This window comes from Anser cygnoides, chromosome 12 (assembly GCF_040182565.1).
Source record: "Anser cygnoides isolate HZ-2024a breed goose chromosome 12, Taihu_goose_T2T_genome, whole genome shotgun sequence".
NCBI classification, from domain to species: domain Eukaryota; kingdom Metazoa; phylum Chordata; class Aves; order Anseriformes; family Anatidae; genus Anser; species Anser cygnoides.
Window position 1 is genome coordinate 16,302,837 of NC_089884.1, and position 17,196 is coordinate 16,320,032.

General features: G+C 35.8%; 1 protein-coding gene across 9 annotated transcripts in view; it reads right to left on the reverse strand.

Moving 5' to 3' along the window:
- FTO (FTO alpha-ketoglutarate dependent dioxygenase) overlaps positions 1–17,196 on the reverse strand; it is a 243,600-nt gene that overhangs the window by 173,912 nt on the left and 52,492 nt on the right. For 8 of the 9 annotated variants that reach the window (XM_048075340.2, XM_048075345.2, XM_048075343.2 and 5 more), the window contains 4 exons: positions 16,984–17,055; positions 12,689–12,832; positions 3,882–3,961; positions 1,961–2,104 (listed from right to left, as the gene is read on the reverse strand). In XM_048075340.2, the coding sequence (XP_047931297.1) occupies positions 1,961–2,104; positions 3,882–3,961; positions 12,689–12,832; positions 16,984–17,055 (440 nt within the window). The remainder of the gene's footprint in view (positions 1–1,960; positions 2,105–3,881; positions 3,962–12,688; positions 12,833–16,983; positions 17,056–17,196) is intronic. The other variant, XM_048075341.2, reaches the window with a different exon arrangement.

Below are 17,196 nucleotides of genomic sequence, written 5' to 3' on the forward strand. Positions count from 1 at the left end.
GCTTGAGAAAATTTGAAACCTAGAACCCGTATTATGTGCCTGAAAATACGAAGATTTATCATACAGTGAGTAAAAGAAAGCAGGAAGCTTTCACAGGCAAAACAATAACAACAAAAAAACTGCATCAGCCTCACAGATCTGTGTGTTTTTACTTCAATGATGTTTGAAAAAGAAATGTGTATTTACCACAGTGGTAAACAAATGGTAACTTTGTCTACTTGTGCACTAAAAAAGGGAAATTTAAATAGCACTTGAACATACGGAATTTATGCTTTAAGTGAGGAGGTGACCTTGTGAAGAAAAAAAAGAGGTGACTGGGTATTCTCTTTTCAAATGAAATATAGATTCAATGTGTCTACTAAGACTAAGTGCACAATATGTACAAGTTAAACAATGATTTCTGTTACAGTATATCCCATATGCGTAACAGGAAACATCCCTGTATGTCACATAGCAAAATTATTCAGGTGACTGCAAACACCAGGGGCTAGTCTCTCACCTGATGTAAATGGCACAGGTCTTTGATGTTGAAGGACCCGTGCAAATTTACACCAGCTGTGCATGTGGCCCTAGCTGTGCAAACCACATATGTGTATAGTTTTATGGACTGAGCCTGATTAATGTTTTGTAAAGCCCTGCATGTATCAGACTTCTTTAAATTGCTCTAGGAGCTGTCTTGCTGGAAGTCAAGGGGGCAAAGCTTTTGCCATCACTATACTCATTTTTACCAACTTTGAGCACAATACAAATAAAAATGTGTTCTGTGAAGTTTTCTAGCAACACAAAATATTATATTCCTCAGCAGATAGCAATTTAAAACACTTAGAAAAATTCTAATTTTAGTGTAAATTACTTTGGTACTACAAATGTTCCAATATAATGTTGATTGTACTTGTCTTAGTAGCAATACAGATTAGTTCCTTCGAAATGTGTAAGTATACAAATGCTGTGACTTATATTTAAGCAAAATGTGGTTCAGAAATTTGTATTAGCTGCTTACTATAGTTGTTTTTAAAGAGAGATGGTCATCATCACTTTTGTTAGGAACAGCTGAAAGCTTTTTTTTTCAGGTAGAAAGGCAACTTTCCAGAGCAGCTAAACAATGTCACTTTACACTCCTAATACACAGCCTTGACTTGCATTTTCTTTAACTCTTATAAAAAATAAAATAATAAAAAAAAGCAATTAACTAACCATTTTTGGAAATGTCACCACTGTAAGTCCACCCGGTCCACTGTATCATTTCCTTGACTATCCACTAACAGTAAAAGCAAAGTTACATTCTTCATGATACTGCCTATTGTTATACCACAAAAAAATTACCATTTCCACAATAGCCCAAAACAGACATTTTTAAATCTGTGTTTCCTAAAACTCCAGATCTCTACTTCAAACCACAAAGCACTGTGCCAGCTTCAATGAAATTCTATGTAAGTGCATTGTTACAACTGCATATTTTATAGCGCAAAACAATCTGCTGAATGAAGTACGTTCTTCATGATTATTTGCACTACATTTTCTTCATAATATGCTTTTAAGAACATATTCGCAATTGTCTCACACCTGGCATTCTGGAAAAAGACTGGCAACTATCTTAACACCTGACAAACAACTGAAAAATTTTGTGTGTGCTTTCCTTCCATTTTCCCCCCTCTTGTTTCAGGAGGACTAGAGTAGTTTGGTTTGTCCACCACCCTGTGATTTGGCAGATTTGGCACAATGAAACCGATGTTACTGAAACTACTCTGCCTCTCCCAGGAAGGATCTTGGGAAAGAAAAAATGAAAACTTCATGGGAATGCAATGATAAGATCTGAGTTTATCCCAATCACTGTAAACAAGTAAATAGGGAATAAAAAACACTTAAACTTCACAGTGCAATGCCTTGTGAGCTGCTGAACACACACCACAAGACTGCACCTGTCAGAATCCAGCTGTACTTTCAGTGCAGATGATCTCACCTCATTATGTATTTCTTCCACTTGTTTTACAACTGCAGTTTCCAGTGATTTCAAAGATAAAGCCCTTGAATTAGAATCAGTTTGTAAGTTCTGGAGCGCCAGTTCACATTGTCCAAATATGTATTCCAATGTTCCTCTTGAACACTATAAAGATATAATAAAAATGGATACTTAGTCGCATCAAAGCATACATATTTCTCAAATATACTACTTGCTTCTGAAATAATAGAAGGAGCAGAAAGGATGTATTTCTGTAACTTTATGATCTTTTACACAAAATCTTAATGTCTTCTAGTTTGTTTATGTAGCTGTTTGTGTAGATTATGCAAAAGTCTAATCCACCAAACATAACAAGTAAGTAAACCATAATTTGAAAGGAGAAAGAACAGGATTACCTTTAAATTTACTTTACAATTACGGCCATACTTTCCATTGCTTCCTGGCAGTTTTTGAGGATATTTAATAATCAGTTGTATACGCATAGTTGTATATGTAGTTGTAGGCTCCCAGTAACACTTAAATGGAATCCCACATCCACTCAAGAGTGCTGTTTGCTTAGAAGTTGTAGATAATATGAACAAAACAGATCTGCACTTCTGTTGCTTTTGTTTTGTTTTCACTGAGTTTCTTTCAAAAATTACAAGGAAATATGTAAAAAAAAAAAATTAAAAAAAAAAGGAAGATAACTACATCTTCTAATTATTTTCAATTAATTATCTGTACCTTCAGTTAGATTCCCGGGAATCATCTTCAATAAGGACCTCACCGGTCTCATATTCTTTTTAAACAAATATTTTCATACTATACAGGTTGAGGTCACAACAGTTTACCAAAACAAAGCATAATCGCTTAATAGAGAAGTTTTTCACAGTGAAAATAAATGTGTATTTTCCTGCAAGAGTAACACAGAGACAGGAGCAGTAGGTCAGAGGACTCAAAGTAAAAGAGAGGTAAAATACAGAACCATTGGTTTTTAAAATGCACAGTGTAATATTGCTTATGCCAAAGTCCAGTTCGAGTGAGCAGAGTATAGTTTTGTTTGGCAAATAATGGATTTTTTTATTTTTTTTTTTACTACCACTACAATGTATGTTTGTGTCCATGTCTGGTGCTATCGCTTCACTTCCATTATTGCACCAACTAGGAGGCCAGGAAAAAAAGTATACATTTACATGTATTTCTCTTGCTTCAGTAGTGGTACTTTTTGCCTTGCTGACAAAAGAAAGCCATAATTTTTTTAAAATATCATCTTAGCCTACAGTCTATTTTTATGTTCCTATATGCTTTCCCATTCAAATACTACATAAAACTAATGATAACGCCATGGACAAGAATAAAGAATAGAAGTCTAGTAAATAAAAGCATCTTAACACTTGAGTGTGTCAGGCTGAAGTCTGGTTATCCCAGAATGACTCAGTGAAGGAGCTCTGTATCAGTTTTCTAGTTCTTCCATCCCTGGATGCACAGAAAGATCCCATTTAAAGCATACTCATGACTCATCTTAGTTTTTCTGACCTCCTAAAGGCCATTTTAGCCAGTGGGCACTGCTGACATGTGCCTTGAGTATTTTTCTCTCATCATTAATACTGCCTTTTCATCTAGGACTGGGAGATGAACGTATCAAAAAAAAAAAAAAAAACCAACAACTAATTTCAGTCAAAAATGCAGCTGTCTCTACACTTTAGCAATCCATGAGATGTGGTAGAGCACATTCCTAAATCATATCTTACATGTGTGACTGTGAGTTCAGGTAAATTACTGATGTAGAAGCAACCATACATCAGTCCAATAATAAACAAATAGCCTGAAACATGAGCATAACTGCAAACACAGTTCTGGGTAAGACAACATGATGCTACATTTACGGTATCAGAATATTAGCTTTACAAATGACTAAAGAGTTACCCACATTTATACTTACATCTGCCACTCTGTGAGTGGAGCTGAATCGAGGTGAAAAGCCAGCCAGAACACAGTGCTGATGTGTCGTATTGAGATCATCTAGAGAAAAATTAGGAAACCTTAAGTAAGGCAAAAAAAGTTATACATTCCTCTGGAAAAGTTCAGTTTAAATCTAGTAGCAACATTCCGTGTTACACTGAATGCTGCTCATAAAGCGCTTTAAATTCAAACGATTTTAGTGTTAAAATTATGCTGTCCTCTCAAACTCAACGAGACATTCAGGAAAATATGTCAAGATGTGCTGTAAGGTAACTCCTGGGTTGTTCTTACATAAGTTAGCAGAGACTAAGTAAAACCGTATAGAAAACTAGATGATCTAAAGAGTTACCAAGCAAAACCAAACACAGACATCATCAGAAAAGAACAAGAATAGAAAGCTGCAGGATCCTAGTTAACTTGGAGTCTATACCCTCATCAGTATTTACTCTTTCAGGGAGTTTAGCTTTGGCCATTTTAATACAGCATGATGAGAAGTTAACAAGCTTCATCCTTCCATCATATAAATACAATTTCTGTTTAAAACATCAATATTTGCATACCTGAAACCTGACCCCTGCATTCCTGCTCATTTTTGAAAAGGTTCTTCTGACCATAATGACAGTCCACCAGACTGAAAAGAACAGTGTGTAAGGCTTAATGATGTTCTCTTTATTACTGAAAACCGATATGCTCTGAAACTTTTTCTTTACCTTCTAACAAGCCTGAAAATTCAGAATGATAAAAGCCTAAATAATTCAGAAGAATGACTCAATTCACCCCAGTTGTAAGAACAACGTCTTCTTTCTATGAATGTTATAAGCAATTATTAACAAAGTGCACACCCAAGACAGCAGATAACATCACCTGGGAAAAAAAAACACGAGACGTTTACATGAAGAATAGGCACACAAGCGTTACAAACAGCGACTGAATTCCCACTAAGAACATTCAGATGGGAGGCTTATTTTCTTTTCACATGACGTTTGCAGATATGTGAAGTCGAAAAGCTTGAAAAGGGCTCCAAAACAAGCAAAAACCTACCAAAAGCCAAATAGGAAAGAGCAATTTCTTATGTAGGCATTTAAGACCGAAATTACATAGAGCCAAATTTTGCAAGGGCCACAGAACAGTATTATCTCTGGACAGGGCAACATTTAAATATCACAATCACTTTCAAGAAGAACTATGACATAAAATTAACTTAAACACTTCCACCACTTCATTCAGTGCCCATTCATTTTGGTGTGTTTTATGTATCAAATAGCATCAAAAATGTTACATTTTGATTTGCACCTTCATTCAAACCCTTGGCAAATCTTTCATTGTAGAGCACCCCCCCCTTGAAATTGCTTCCAGTTGTCCCTAATCGATTATGACTTATAAAAACAAGCCTGCCATTTTAATTTAAAAGTTTATAATTCATCTAAGACTAATTGCACAAAAAGAGTTGAAGTTTCATAGTCTGTGTGTCTCAAAGGATATTTGAAAAAATAAATGTTCTAGATCTTAACCGATTACTGTAAAGATTTACCTTTTTTTTTTTTTTTTGAATATATTAACTGAATAGAAAAAGCACTTCTTGTTATATTGGCCATTGCCTGTTCAGCAGCAAAAGCTTTTATTCAGATTTGAGAGCCAAACCAAAACTGTTTCCTTGGACACCCATGTCAGAAGTACCACAACTCCCTCACAGTTTTAAGTAAGATACAGTACACAGAGATAACATTTACATGACTAGGTGCTGACTGGTGAGGTTCAGAAAAAACAAAATGCAGCCTCTCCAGTTACATAAATTTACGAATATATGCATCAGTCCTGCTCTGAAAAACTTCACGCAGGCAAATTATTTGTCATACAGTTCTCCTGAATTTGTGGTCCTAAATAAGAGCCAGCATGGCATTGTTCTGCCTTAAAACACGGGGCTCTCCACAAATTCAGGTGGACTGTGAAATAGAGATTTCATTTCAATACCTATTAGAAAAACAGAACTTATATGATCTGTATGTAGCACATAAGAAGTGACTTTTTAATTTGAAATCACAATCAACACCAACGTTACAATGTATTTGGTAGAGTTTCAAGAACTATCAACACAATCCCTTCTCCTTCAACCGTTTTTAGGACTATTACTACAACATTTTTAAATCTGGACTACAGTTTTCTGCTAAAATGACTGCTTTCCTGCCAAAACTTTCCCACATCTATGGAAAACACTGTCATTAGCACAAACAGTTGTTCTAAAGTGTATCACAGGCTTTTCATATGTTTACAAATTTTAAAACATCACAAATTACCCAACTTTAAAATAGTAATTGTAGAAGACAATCATTCTAACATGCTCAAGTGCTATGATAACCAAAGAGAATTTTCCGAATCAAAGCAAAGGCAATGAAAGCAACTGCTATTACCTGCACTAACAGGATGCCATGGTGCCACTAGTCACTAGGCTAACGTGGATGAGTACGAAGAGATGACTTCCAGCATATGTGTAGAAGGCAAAACTTGTATTTCTTTTAAATGAATTTTGTTCTTTTATTTCTAGTACTTTCTGCCTGCCACTTCCCAATGAATCATCTGCCACTCTAGGGCCAGATCCCATTATAGGACTACTAGCTGAGCCAAGTCTGGGCAAGATTTATTGAAAGAAATTAATCACACATATGATTGTGCACAGGTGGCCAAAACTACCTTGAAAAACAAAGTTATCAACTTGAAGTCTGGTTAAATAATTTGGAGGTCATAAGCAAAAGGATTTTGCCTTTACAGATGAAGTACTAAGAAGTCGTAAGACTGTTCAGCAGATGATCTGATTACTTGCAAATGCACACAATTCCTTTTCACAGAATCACCAGCGACAGAAATTTCAGGTAACACACCTTGTGTAAAACAGAGAAAACTGAATTTTTATTTATTACAAATTCTTATTCTTCACACCTGCAGAAAAAAATATTATCTAAGGTACTTGGGGTTTGAATACATTTATCCATGCAAGACTTCTGTGAGGTTGGTAACTGGCACAGAAAAAACTAAAGGCCAGGTGAGGATAAAGGTCTTGCTAAAGTTTGCACGGAAATTCCATGTGAGAAGCAGGCTGAAGACTCCTGAAAGTAACAGTGATGTTTTAACACCTGACCATCCTCCTTTCATCAGATGCAGACTATTTTTCTTTGAGTGGGTCCCCCCTATCAGACAAGATGCCTGGTGATTTTCTGTTTAGAAACAGCAGACACATTTTGGAATTTGGGTGCTGCAGGTCCCATTTTAGATTGTGGGGGCAAGCGCATGCCATAGATCTTTGTCCTTCCCCTGTACTGCCTTCTGCCCTCCTGTTCTTTTCACAAAGACATCCCTTGTTATGCCCGAATCTCAGCACGGTCCCCTCCACTGCTTGAAGCTACTGCCAGTCCTCCTGACCATGCTCTTCGCAGCCCCTACCCTATCCACAGCTCATGGTATGCTTTCTACTCAGCCTAAGTTTCCCTCAGACAGGATTTTTTAGGTTTTCTAGGCTTTTTTGGTTTTTTTTTAGGCTTTCTAGGTTTCAAGTTTGTAAGACCGTGTTTTCACTACGATTTTTCAGGTTAAGAATTTGCTATTAATCTCATGTTGCATAACAGGGACACACTACAACAGTACACTATCATATAGCATGGTGATCCAATCAAACACCACAGTGTTTCAATTTTTCTTCTGCTGCCTTGAGATAGATGTGATGGGTTCCTTTTCCAAATAAGAATCATAGTTCAGTAATCTCTAGGCAATATGAACATAGAGCCCTCTGCTTGTAGAACCTCTGTCAAAAGAACAGCTTACTGGATATATGTATTATGTATGGACATAAATTCGCATATATCTACGTACATATAACAGATGTATGCGTACTCAACTAATTCTACTGAACTGGAAGAGCATCAGTGTGGTGACGAGTCAACGCAGTCCAAGAAACAATGACTATATACCACGTCACTGTATTAAGATATAACAAATGCAAGGTAGAAAGAAAGGAAATCAATCTTTATCTAATCCTTACTGAAACAAGCATGGACTAAAAGCTACAATTGTGGTTACTTCCAGGTGAAGCACTTCCCAGGAAGACAAACCACAATTTCCAAAAATGCTCTCAGGATTAGCAACATGGGGTTATGCTGTCTTTTCTATCTTCTTAGAAGTGTTCTTCCTGAACTTTTTATTTAGACAGTTATCTTGTGTTTCATGAAGCAGGTAAAATGTACAGTGGGGCTTAAAGCACTGGCAAAAGCTTTGATATTCTATGTACCAAATACCTACAAGTGAAAAGGACTTGTGCAATTTATTTTAATGACCATAAACATACTTTAAACTATATTACAGTCTGATTTCCAAAAGCACTACAATATTTTTCTTTAATTTCTTATTCTATTCAATTCTATTTTTGTCTGCCTACTTACATCACTACTGAAGGTTGGCTGAGGGCTTGCACGTCTATGCTAAAATACTTAAGAATAGCAGTAACTACCAGGAGGGGAAGGTTACGTGTGTGGCATTTTATCAAACTTATCTGACCATTTTACAAGGAACATTAATTAATTAAACGGATTTAATACATGCAGGTCTGCACATGCTTCACAAATCACGTGGTACTCTCCAACATAATGCGATGGTTACAGAGATTGACAGGAGGTGATAGAAACCAGCTCTTCTTTCACACATCTCCAAGTAATGCTTCAACAACAGGCAAATCAAGTCAAACTAATTTTACTGTAAGAATGGCAGCAGAAAGCACGAGGAAGGTTATGTCTCCTTCCCCTAGAAATTACAGGTCAATGGAGTGTGTCTTGTACAGCTTTCGTATCAGAAAGCTAGAGAGATGATCTGGCCCTGATTAAGAAATATTTTTAGTTTTTAAACAAGAAAAGTATGCACAAACAAAACACCACGTGAATTAAAAGACACAACTAAATAAAGATGTCTGAAATTTGCCAAACTTTGTGATCAAAGTTTGGTAACGACAAGTAAGTTTCTGGGGTTCGAAGTCTTATTAATCAAGGAATATAGCATTTGGATTAAATGTAGAGTCAAGAAAAACATGGGGTTAAAAAACTACAACGCATTCAAGATGCTAGAGAGCAAAAAGGGTTCAAAAGTTAGTTTGTGGAAATAGAAGCAGATTAAATATCTAGAAATAGTTTAATGAGCCACTATACACATGTGGAAGTGTTTCCATTAAATACTTATCTTTAACCACAAGCCATCCTCTGCAATGTGTGCACCCAACTTCTGGATGGTTATGAAAATAATTTTTTGATGCTTCTTGAACTATAATTTGCTGGGGGGTAGAGAAGGGTATAAGATTCCAAGTTCATCTTCATGCTGTTTTAAAACCCTAACCTTCAAGCAAGAGCTTGATCTATGGGAAACAGCTGCAGAAAAGTAAATCATCTTCCTTTGAAAAAGTCCAGAGTGTATTTTTGTTAAGTATGTTTTGAAGTCATGGTAGGAAAATTAGTGAAAATTGTAAATCTGCTTGCAAATCTGGTCATGTCTAACTCAAAGATTAGGGGAAAGATTCCAATTTAATAGTAAGACCATGACAACCCTAGTTAAGCATGCTCTAGGGCAGAGCAGATGGGGCCCTTTGCTCACCTCCACGCGTTTTGGATTTATTGCATGCACCCAACACGTTTCATATTAGACACCCCTTGACTGTGTACTTGAGACAGCAGGGTTCAGTATGCACTTCCTCTGCAGACCAATATATTATTCTAAATTGGGCTAAAGTGTTTCCGTTTCATGAGTGATATAAAGTTCAGATTTGAGGTTTTTAGGCAGCAGATCTACAGTCTTCCAACAAATCTTTTTTCTTCATGTTAGGAAAAGCAAGCCTCAAAAAAGTCCATCTTACTGAATAATTACATACTTTGTTTCATTTAGTTGAAACAAAATCCATCAGTGTTCTTGTAATAACTCATCTTGAAATGGATGATTTGATCACATCATGTTTAGTACCAACATGCAAACAAATTATGGCTTATTTTGTCCGAAGAGGAGTGCTGAGAATGAAGGTGTAAATCTTAAAAGACTGCATTTTACTAAAATTCCACCTATACAAACAAAAAACATTTTACGGAGTCAACGAAGAAAGGAACATGAGCAGTACTAAATATCTAACAGAAATACTAAAAACAAATTTAAATTCCCTTTTTGGTACTTTGATATACTCAGATCAGGATTTACAAGTTTATGTATTCGCACACTTCTCAAAGAAATAACAAGTTACCATGTTTTCATACATTTGATTGGTACAATATGTATTATTTACAGGAATTATTAGGAGTGGACTTCAATTACAAACAGCATATTGAATTTGCCACTTCAGTATTTCACAACATTTATATAAAGCAGTAAGCACTATACCATTTCTGAAACTGAAAAATTTGAAAACTGAAAATTGCAGTGTTTGCATATTAGTTGCTCCAACTGGATGCGTCAAAAGATAGTCAGAGAAAGAGTCCTACCAACCATACCATCTATATCAACAGCTACTACCAGCTAATATTCAGTGGTGCAATACTCTCGTTCTAATGTTGTATTTTCTAGATACTTGGCATACTGTGTCCACTGTTTTTAATGTAATGCTAGCAAAATGATTAGGCTTACTGAAATGAGATTCTGGATTAGATGAACGTTTAAAGGGACAAGCTAAATTAATCTACAATTATGTTCCCTATTGTCAAGTTACATCTTATAAAAAGTTTTCATATTTCATTTGTTAGAGGGCATCCTCAAAATGTCTCCCATTAAAGTCAGTTTACAAAATCTGAACAGTAAAAAATACGCTACAACCGTATATGTCCATCTATACTGTCTTTCACTTCCAGTAATAGAAAATGATAAAGACAGTTCCGATGTACACTGTTGCTAGTTTTAGAGTAGTCTCAGACTGCTGCCAATTAAAAACACTTTTTTTTAAAATAATTGAGAAAAAATAAAGGCTATGGAAATGCAAGAGAGATTATCAAACACCTGGTCTACAGAGCTCAAACTATAGCTCTCCATGAAGTATTAATAAGAAAGTGATTTACACATCATCTTCAAAAGAATGTTGAATATATCCTTGTTTCCATCTAAACATGATCATGATGTTTTCTGTTAAACAAACTTACTTTCTGACCCTCCCTTCATATAGCATTCCCAATACTTTAGTTACAGTATATAAATTTCACTGGAGAATAAGAAATGTCCTTATGATTTGGTAACTACCATAATTTACAGTATTTTGCAATAAAAATAGTGGTCAGTCCCCTTGTTTTATTACTTGCCTTCTGAATCTGCTGCCCAGCAAAGCTGATTATGCACAAACTTTCCAGTTAGTAAGGATGAGATGAAAGCCTTACTTGATCCTTCAATCAGTATTACACAGAAATGGATTAATAACTGACTTTCTAGGAATGTTTAGCTGCCACCTCAGCTTCACTTCTATCTAAGAAATGTCTGTCTCCCCTCCAGGCTGCTACCCCATGTTATCCCACATACAAAAAAGGGAGGCCCATGTACACAACCATGGCATAAGATCTCATATCTAACACACTTTGTTCGTGTCTGAACACACATAAGAGCACAGGCAGCCTACCTACCTACACACACTTTTTTAATTGCCCACAAACATATTGCATATATTAACTAAAACGTGTTCATATTTACTGGGAGGCCAGAAGGCAGGCGAAAAAGACTGTTCAGCCCAATAAGTTGGCAGTGGGACAGGTCAACCTAAGAAGTGTCGTAGTGTCTACCTTCTAAGGCACAAACAGTGAACACTGAAAGTATTCTCACCCTTCAAAGGTGTCTGTTTAGTGATTTGGCTTGACAGGCAAACTCAACAATGTCAGAAAGGTTGTTTTTATTTTTTGGTTGTGCAATTTGTAATTAAATTTGCTAAAACACAAATAGCTAAGAAAAACACAAGCCAAAAGAAAAAAATAGTTTGTGTCAACAAGCCTTAAGCACAGTCCTTGCCTCGACTTTTTGGATTGAAAACCTGTGTGTGAGCTCAGCTTCAAGTACACGAGCTGTTTAATAGTTTTTTTTTTTTTTTTTTTTTAAATCCACTGCACATGAGACAGACTCACTCTTGGAGTATGACAGCTTTGTTCATTACAATCTTAGTATAATTCCACTACTGGGAAATGGTATGTTTGAATATACACATTGAGAAGTGTAGTGGAATGAGAAAAGTGTCATGTCTTCTTGTCTAAAAATGGTGACCAATAAAACATCCACAGATTAGTGTAACGGCTACCTCGAGAATCATAGAGCCAAACAATTTAAAGACTGCTATAGTCATAGTTTACATCTTATGTAGCCAATTCATAATCCAATTCAAAAACAGGAAGTGTTTTTTTTTCAACATAGTTCCAATTTGTTCAATACAGATACAGATGTTCACAGTAACTTATTAAGACTGCATTAATAAAGGAATCGTCATCTACAAATAAAAGGATCAGGGAGAGCTCCATTTCTCACAAGATCTGAGAAAACTCTACTTATGTTCTGCAGTCTGGCCTGTACAGTTGGAATTGCTGGTTCAACAGATATTTTTTTTTCCTGTCTGAAGCAAAAGAAACATTGTAAGAAAAAAAATCCCCAAATTACAATAGAATTGGGCAGGGTAGGAAGAATTTACTATATTCTCAAGCCAGATCCTCTGTCTTGCTAAAACAAGTCCTAACTGAAAGTGTGAAAGTTTACATTCAAGTATCAGTTTCTGTGTTTTCAATAGAACATTCAATTTCCTAGCCCCTTGAAAATTACCAAGCATCAAGTAGAAGTCTCCTTGGCGAAGTGGTACTGCTAATCCAGGTGTCTCTATGTCCCATGCTACCTTCAAGCCTACGTGCCAAACAGCTGGGTCTCTTCCCTCCAGTTTCTGATCATAAGTTTCTTCAACAGGTGAACCTTTAAAGATAAAGGAGAAAACACCATGAAGAAATAAGACAAGTACCATAAAATACATTATCTGGTCTAACAATACAAACTTAATTATATCCCACATTGGTACAGTCTTAACTTTTCTCAAATATCCACCTTGTATAATCAACAACTCCCAAGTCAAAAGTACACCATAGGTATAAAAATGCCATATAATCAAGAATTTCTTTCAATTACTAAGATGAAAACTCATGTTAACTACAAAGAAAAGGCAAATCAAAGTTCGTAACAGACTCAAGTTTTTCTGACATTCTCAAATACCCATAATGAGAGTTGTAGTTTGTGCCCACTTCTACAACATTACGAGAAGTGCAAGCAAGGAAAAAAAATTAAAAAGCCAGAACACTGATGTAAAAATAGATAATTTCTAAAAATAATTTCAAGTCAAACTGCAAAAGCATCTTAAACAATTGAATTTGTTAACAGTTGCAATTTCACTGAATCAAACTGAGGCAAAGTAAGGTGAAAAATGTGCACAAAACCCTATCTAGACAACCAGGTATAGGAGAGAACCTGGGAATCGTATCTATCATTCTTTTCTCAAAATTATTAGTCAAACATGATAGATAACATGTGGAAGAGCCAATGAAGCTTCAATGCATTTGTCACAACACTTTCCTTATCATTAAGCAACACAAATGTGTAGAGCTTGGGGAAAAAGTAATCCACTGCATAAAAATAGTATTTAGAGCTTAATCCCTCTGAACTATTTTCATAAGCTTACTTCACCGCAGTATAAATTGAAAGATACAGTCAGCATTTATAACAAGGTATTTGGGAGCTATGGCATAACAGTTTTATGGCTCATGTCACAGAGCATTTTGACAGAGAAAGGATGAAGTTTTAATAAGCAATTGGCACAGAACAGCAGTCAACTGTTAGAAATCATCAACAAAGTAGCATGCATAATAATTGCATGTATGTTAGTAATAGTCTGTGTCCCAAAGTAGCATGCACAATAATTGCATATACATTAGGAATAGTCTGTCCCCGTGTTGCTGTCCATTCCAAATGTGCTTTTGTGTAATAATTTTTGTATTTTCTTAATCTAGAACAAAATACCAAAATAAAGATGTGTATTCTTCCTATAATAATACACGCACATAAAATTGACCTTGAACTCAATTCCAAAAAATTCAAGTCATTCATCTCACGTGGTCACTGCAACGTTTGTTGGGGACAGCCTTTAATAACGAATAAAGTGTCTTAACTTCCTATGTCAATTAAATATCGCCTACTATCAGGAAGCAGAGAACCAATCTGCTCTATTTTAAAAAGCTAATCTACAGTCCTTAGTTAAAGGTCCTACTGTACATTCATCGCCCGTATCCCCCCTGCTGCTGCTGCTCTCATCCCGCTGAAGCTCTGGCTCAGGAGCAGCTCTAGGCCTTTCTGTCAAGGAACACACAAATGAGAAAACAAGAGCGAGCAAACACTCCAAAAAATCAATACTAAAGTCTTTGAGGGGCTTTCATATTTTCTGCCCCGCTCAGATAAATCGTAACTTAATTTAAGAAAAAATGCTTTCTGAAAACTGCAAATAGGATGGCTTTCAAGACATTTTTAATGCAATACATCATGGTTATTATAAAAAGAGGTAACCTTTCTGGGTTAACTCTCTCTGTTATGCTGCTTTCCCATTCACTTTGGCAGCAGCACTGTTCACAATATGGCACCAATAAAATATAGAACTACAATCAGAGACAGCAATTTCAATCAAAGTTTCCTGGGGTCTCCTCATAAATCCAGCACCTTTGGAATGTGCTCGTTAAAATGACTTATTTTTTGCAGTTTGATAAATTTTTTATTGCTCAAGTACAGAGTTCAAATGTAGCTCAGACTCCTTTTCTCTATATTCTCAATTATGGCACCTTATAATTATCAGCAGCAATTGAAACCGATTGCTCCTACCATGTTATTTTGGTAACAAATGGAAGTAAGCTGACACTAGCTTTTAAATACAAGCTCTTCCAGAAGCAAGAAGGGGGAAAAACACCTTAGCATTTGTGGTATATCTTTGGGTGGCACTGACAAAATTTACCTAACAAGAAGTTATTCTAAAATTCTGTATGTCACACCAAGTATGACTGAATGTTGTATATGTTAAGATAATAACAGCTCACATTTAAGTGAAAACATTTCAATGCATCTAAACCTTAGGCACTTGAGAGTAAATCATGTGGACTTTATACACAGCACCTTAAGAACATGTATTTATCTTGAAGTAGACTATATAGAAATGGTCCAATGTAGCAGCACTTAATGGGAATACAATAAAACTATCTGCAAATTTGAACTCTGTTCAGTAAAGTTATAGAATTTGGCCTGCAAGAAACTTCTGTGCCTGCATCCCAAATGGAACAGTATAACCAGGTAACAAGCTTGCTACAATGTAATAGCTCATACCTGTAATTAAGGATAGAGCCATGAAGGAGGACGTAGCTGTAGAGAATTGGCCACAATGCCATGCCTTAGCTAGACAGCTCAAATTCCAGAGATGTTGCAGCTCTAAGACCTGATTTTATCAGGTTCAGGTCATGGTTAGATACAGAACAACATTAAATTTTTTTTCCTGGATCTAGTTTGGCTATTGTTGCACAGCAAAGAAAGTAGAAGTAGCTTCGAAAGGCTACTTTGCTATTTGGCACAAAAATCTAGAGGTTTTTGGCACTCTGAAACCTAAATGTTCTCTATTCAACTCAAACTGTACTGCCAAGCTATATCCTAAATGTAATTTTAAATCAGACATCATTTCTTACAGGATGGAACCAATGCCAGTGTATTGCTACAAACAAGGACTGTAAACATCCAGTTTTGTTATTAACCTCAACACTTTACAGATTGATTTAAATTTCTCCAGAATGTAAAAGCATTTGGGAACATTTTCTAAGTTTAATGAAATATATACACTGGAATTTTTACAGTCTTCCATGACAATTTCTAGATGTTAAATACAAGGTAAGTGAAAAAAGAAGACCATCCTTTGCTTTTCAGTAGCTGGCGGGAAAGAATGAGTTTCTATCCAGAGTAATTTCATCTGCCTTATTACTGAAAAGCCATAGCATAAGAGATCAGACTGTACTAACATTTTAACTCTCTCTTGCAATTAACGTTCACAAAAAAAAAAAAAGGAATATTTGCTGACATTGCTCTTACCTATTTCCATCTAGAATACTATGTCCAAATATATCAAGACTTAAAGCACTAAAACAAGAACTAAGAATATTCTGTCATCTTTGTTGAAGGAGAGGTGATTTGATGAAAATCAGTGATAGTCAAAAACTTCAAGAAATCAACAGGTAACACAAATAATGATATATTCTTAGCAAATGGGGGGGGAAGGTCACGTCTACTATTATATGAGTAATTTGATCATTAAAAATGTGACTCCCTCAAAAAATAAATTCAAACTGGCCAAAATCTACAAGTTACAGACCTGATCATTCTACTTGAATATTCATTTTAGGTGATATATATTATTAAAGTAAATTAATACCAAATAATGCTAGTGACAGCGTAATTGAACACATTCTAGATTGTATTCAGGTATGCCTTATGCACCATGACTACCACTCAGGCACTTTCACACAGTATACACAAAAATTGGGAATATTTAATTTCCATGAGAGCCTATTTCTAACAATTGATAATCTTCTTTTAACCTAGTGCTGTTATGTATTCTACTCTAAATAAAAATCATTACTATTCAGATGAGCACTGAGCAAAACGTCTATCCCATCTTGCTGTTCTAAATGCATTTCAATTGAAGTTGCTATGAAACAGCTTGACACTTGAAACAAGAAAATAAACAGTGATAGTAATTAGAATATCAGCTTGTTCCAGTATCTTTTTGTTGGCTCTCAAATTTCTTCTCCAGCATATTAGAAACAGTTTCTACTTCAATTAATACTGATCAAAGTTTCAAACATTAAACTTTGACTATGGCATCAAACAGTGAACAAATGAACAAGCAAATGAAGTTGTTTCAATTACAGTCGTAACTGCTTTAATACCATCTAATGAAATAAGTACATAACAAATGACACAAAACTGCAAATTGAAGTAAAAAGAAAAGCATATAAACTGAGTTGTGCATCTCTAAACCATCAAACAGCTACCTCGGTGCAGTACAAATGCTTGACTCCCAGGGCTCCTGCTGTTCCAGATGTGAAGAGCTGGGGATTCTGCCTCTGTGCCAGGAGAGGTGAGCATCAGTCATGAAGCTTTGCAAGCCCCAGTTTCCCCAGACAAGGAGATGCCACAGACCATCAGGGTCTTGAGTGACCACAGAGAACCAGGGGAAGAGCAGGCTGACAAAACGTGCACAACTT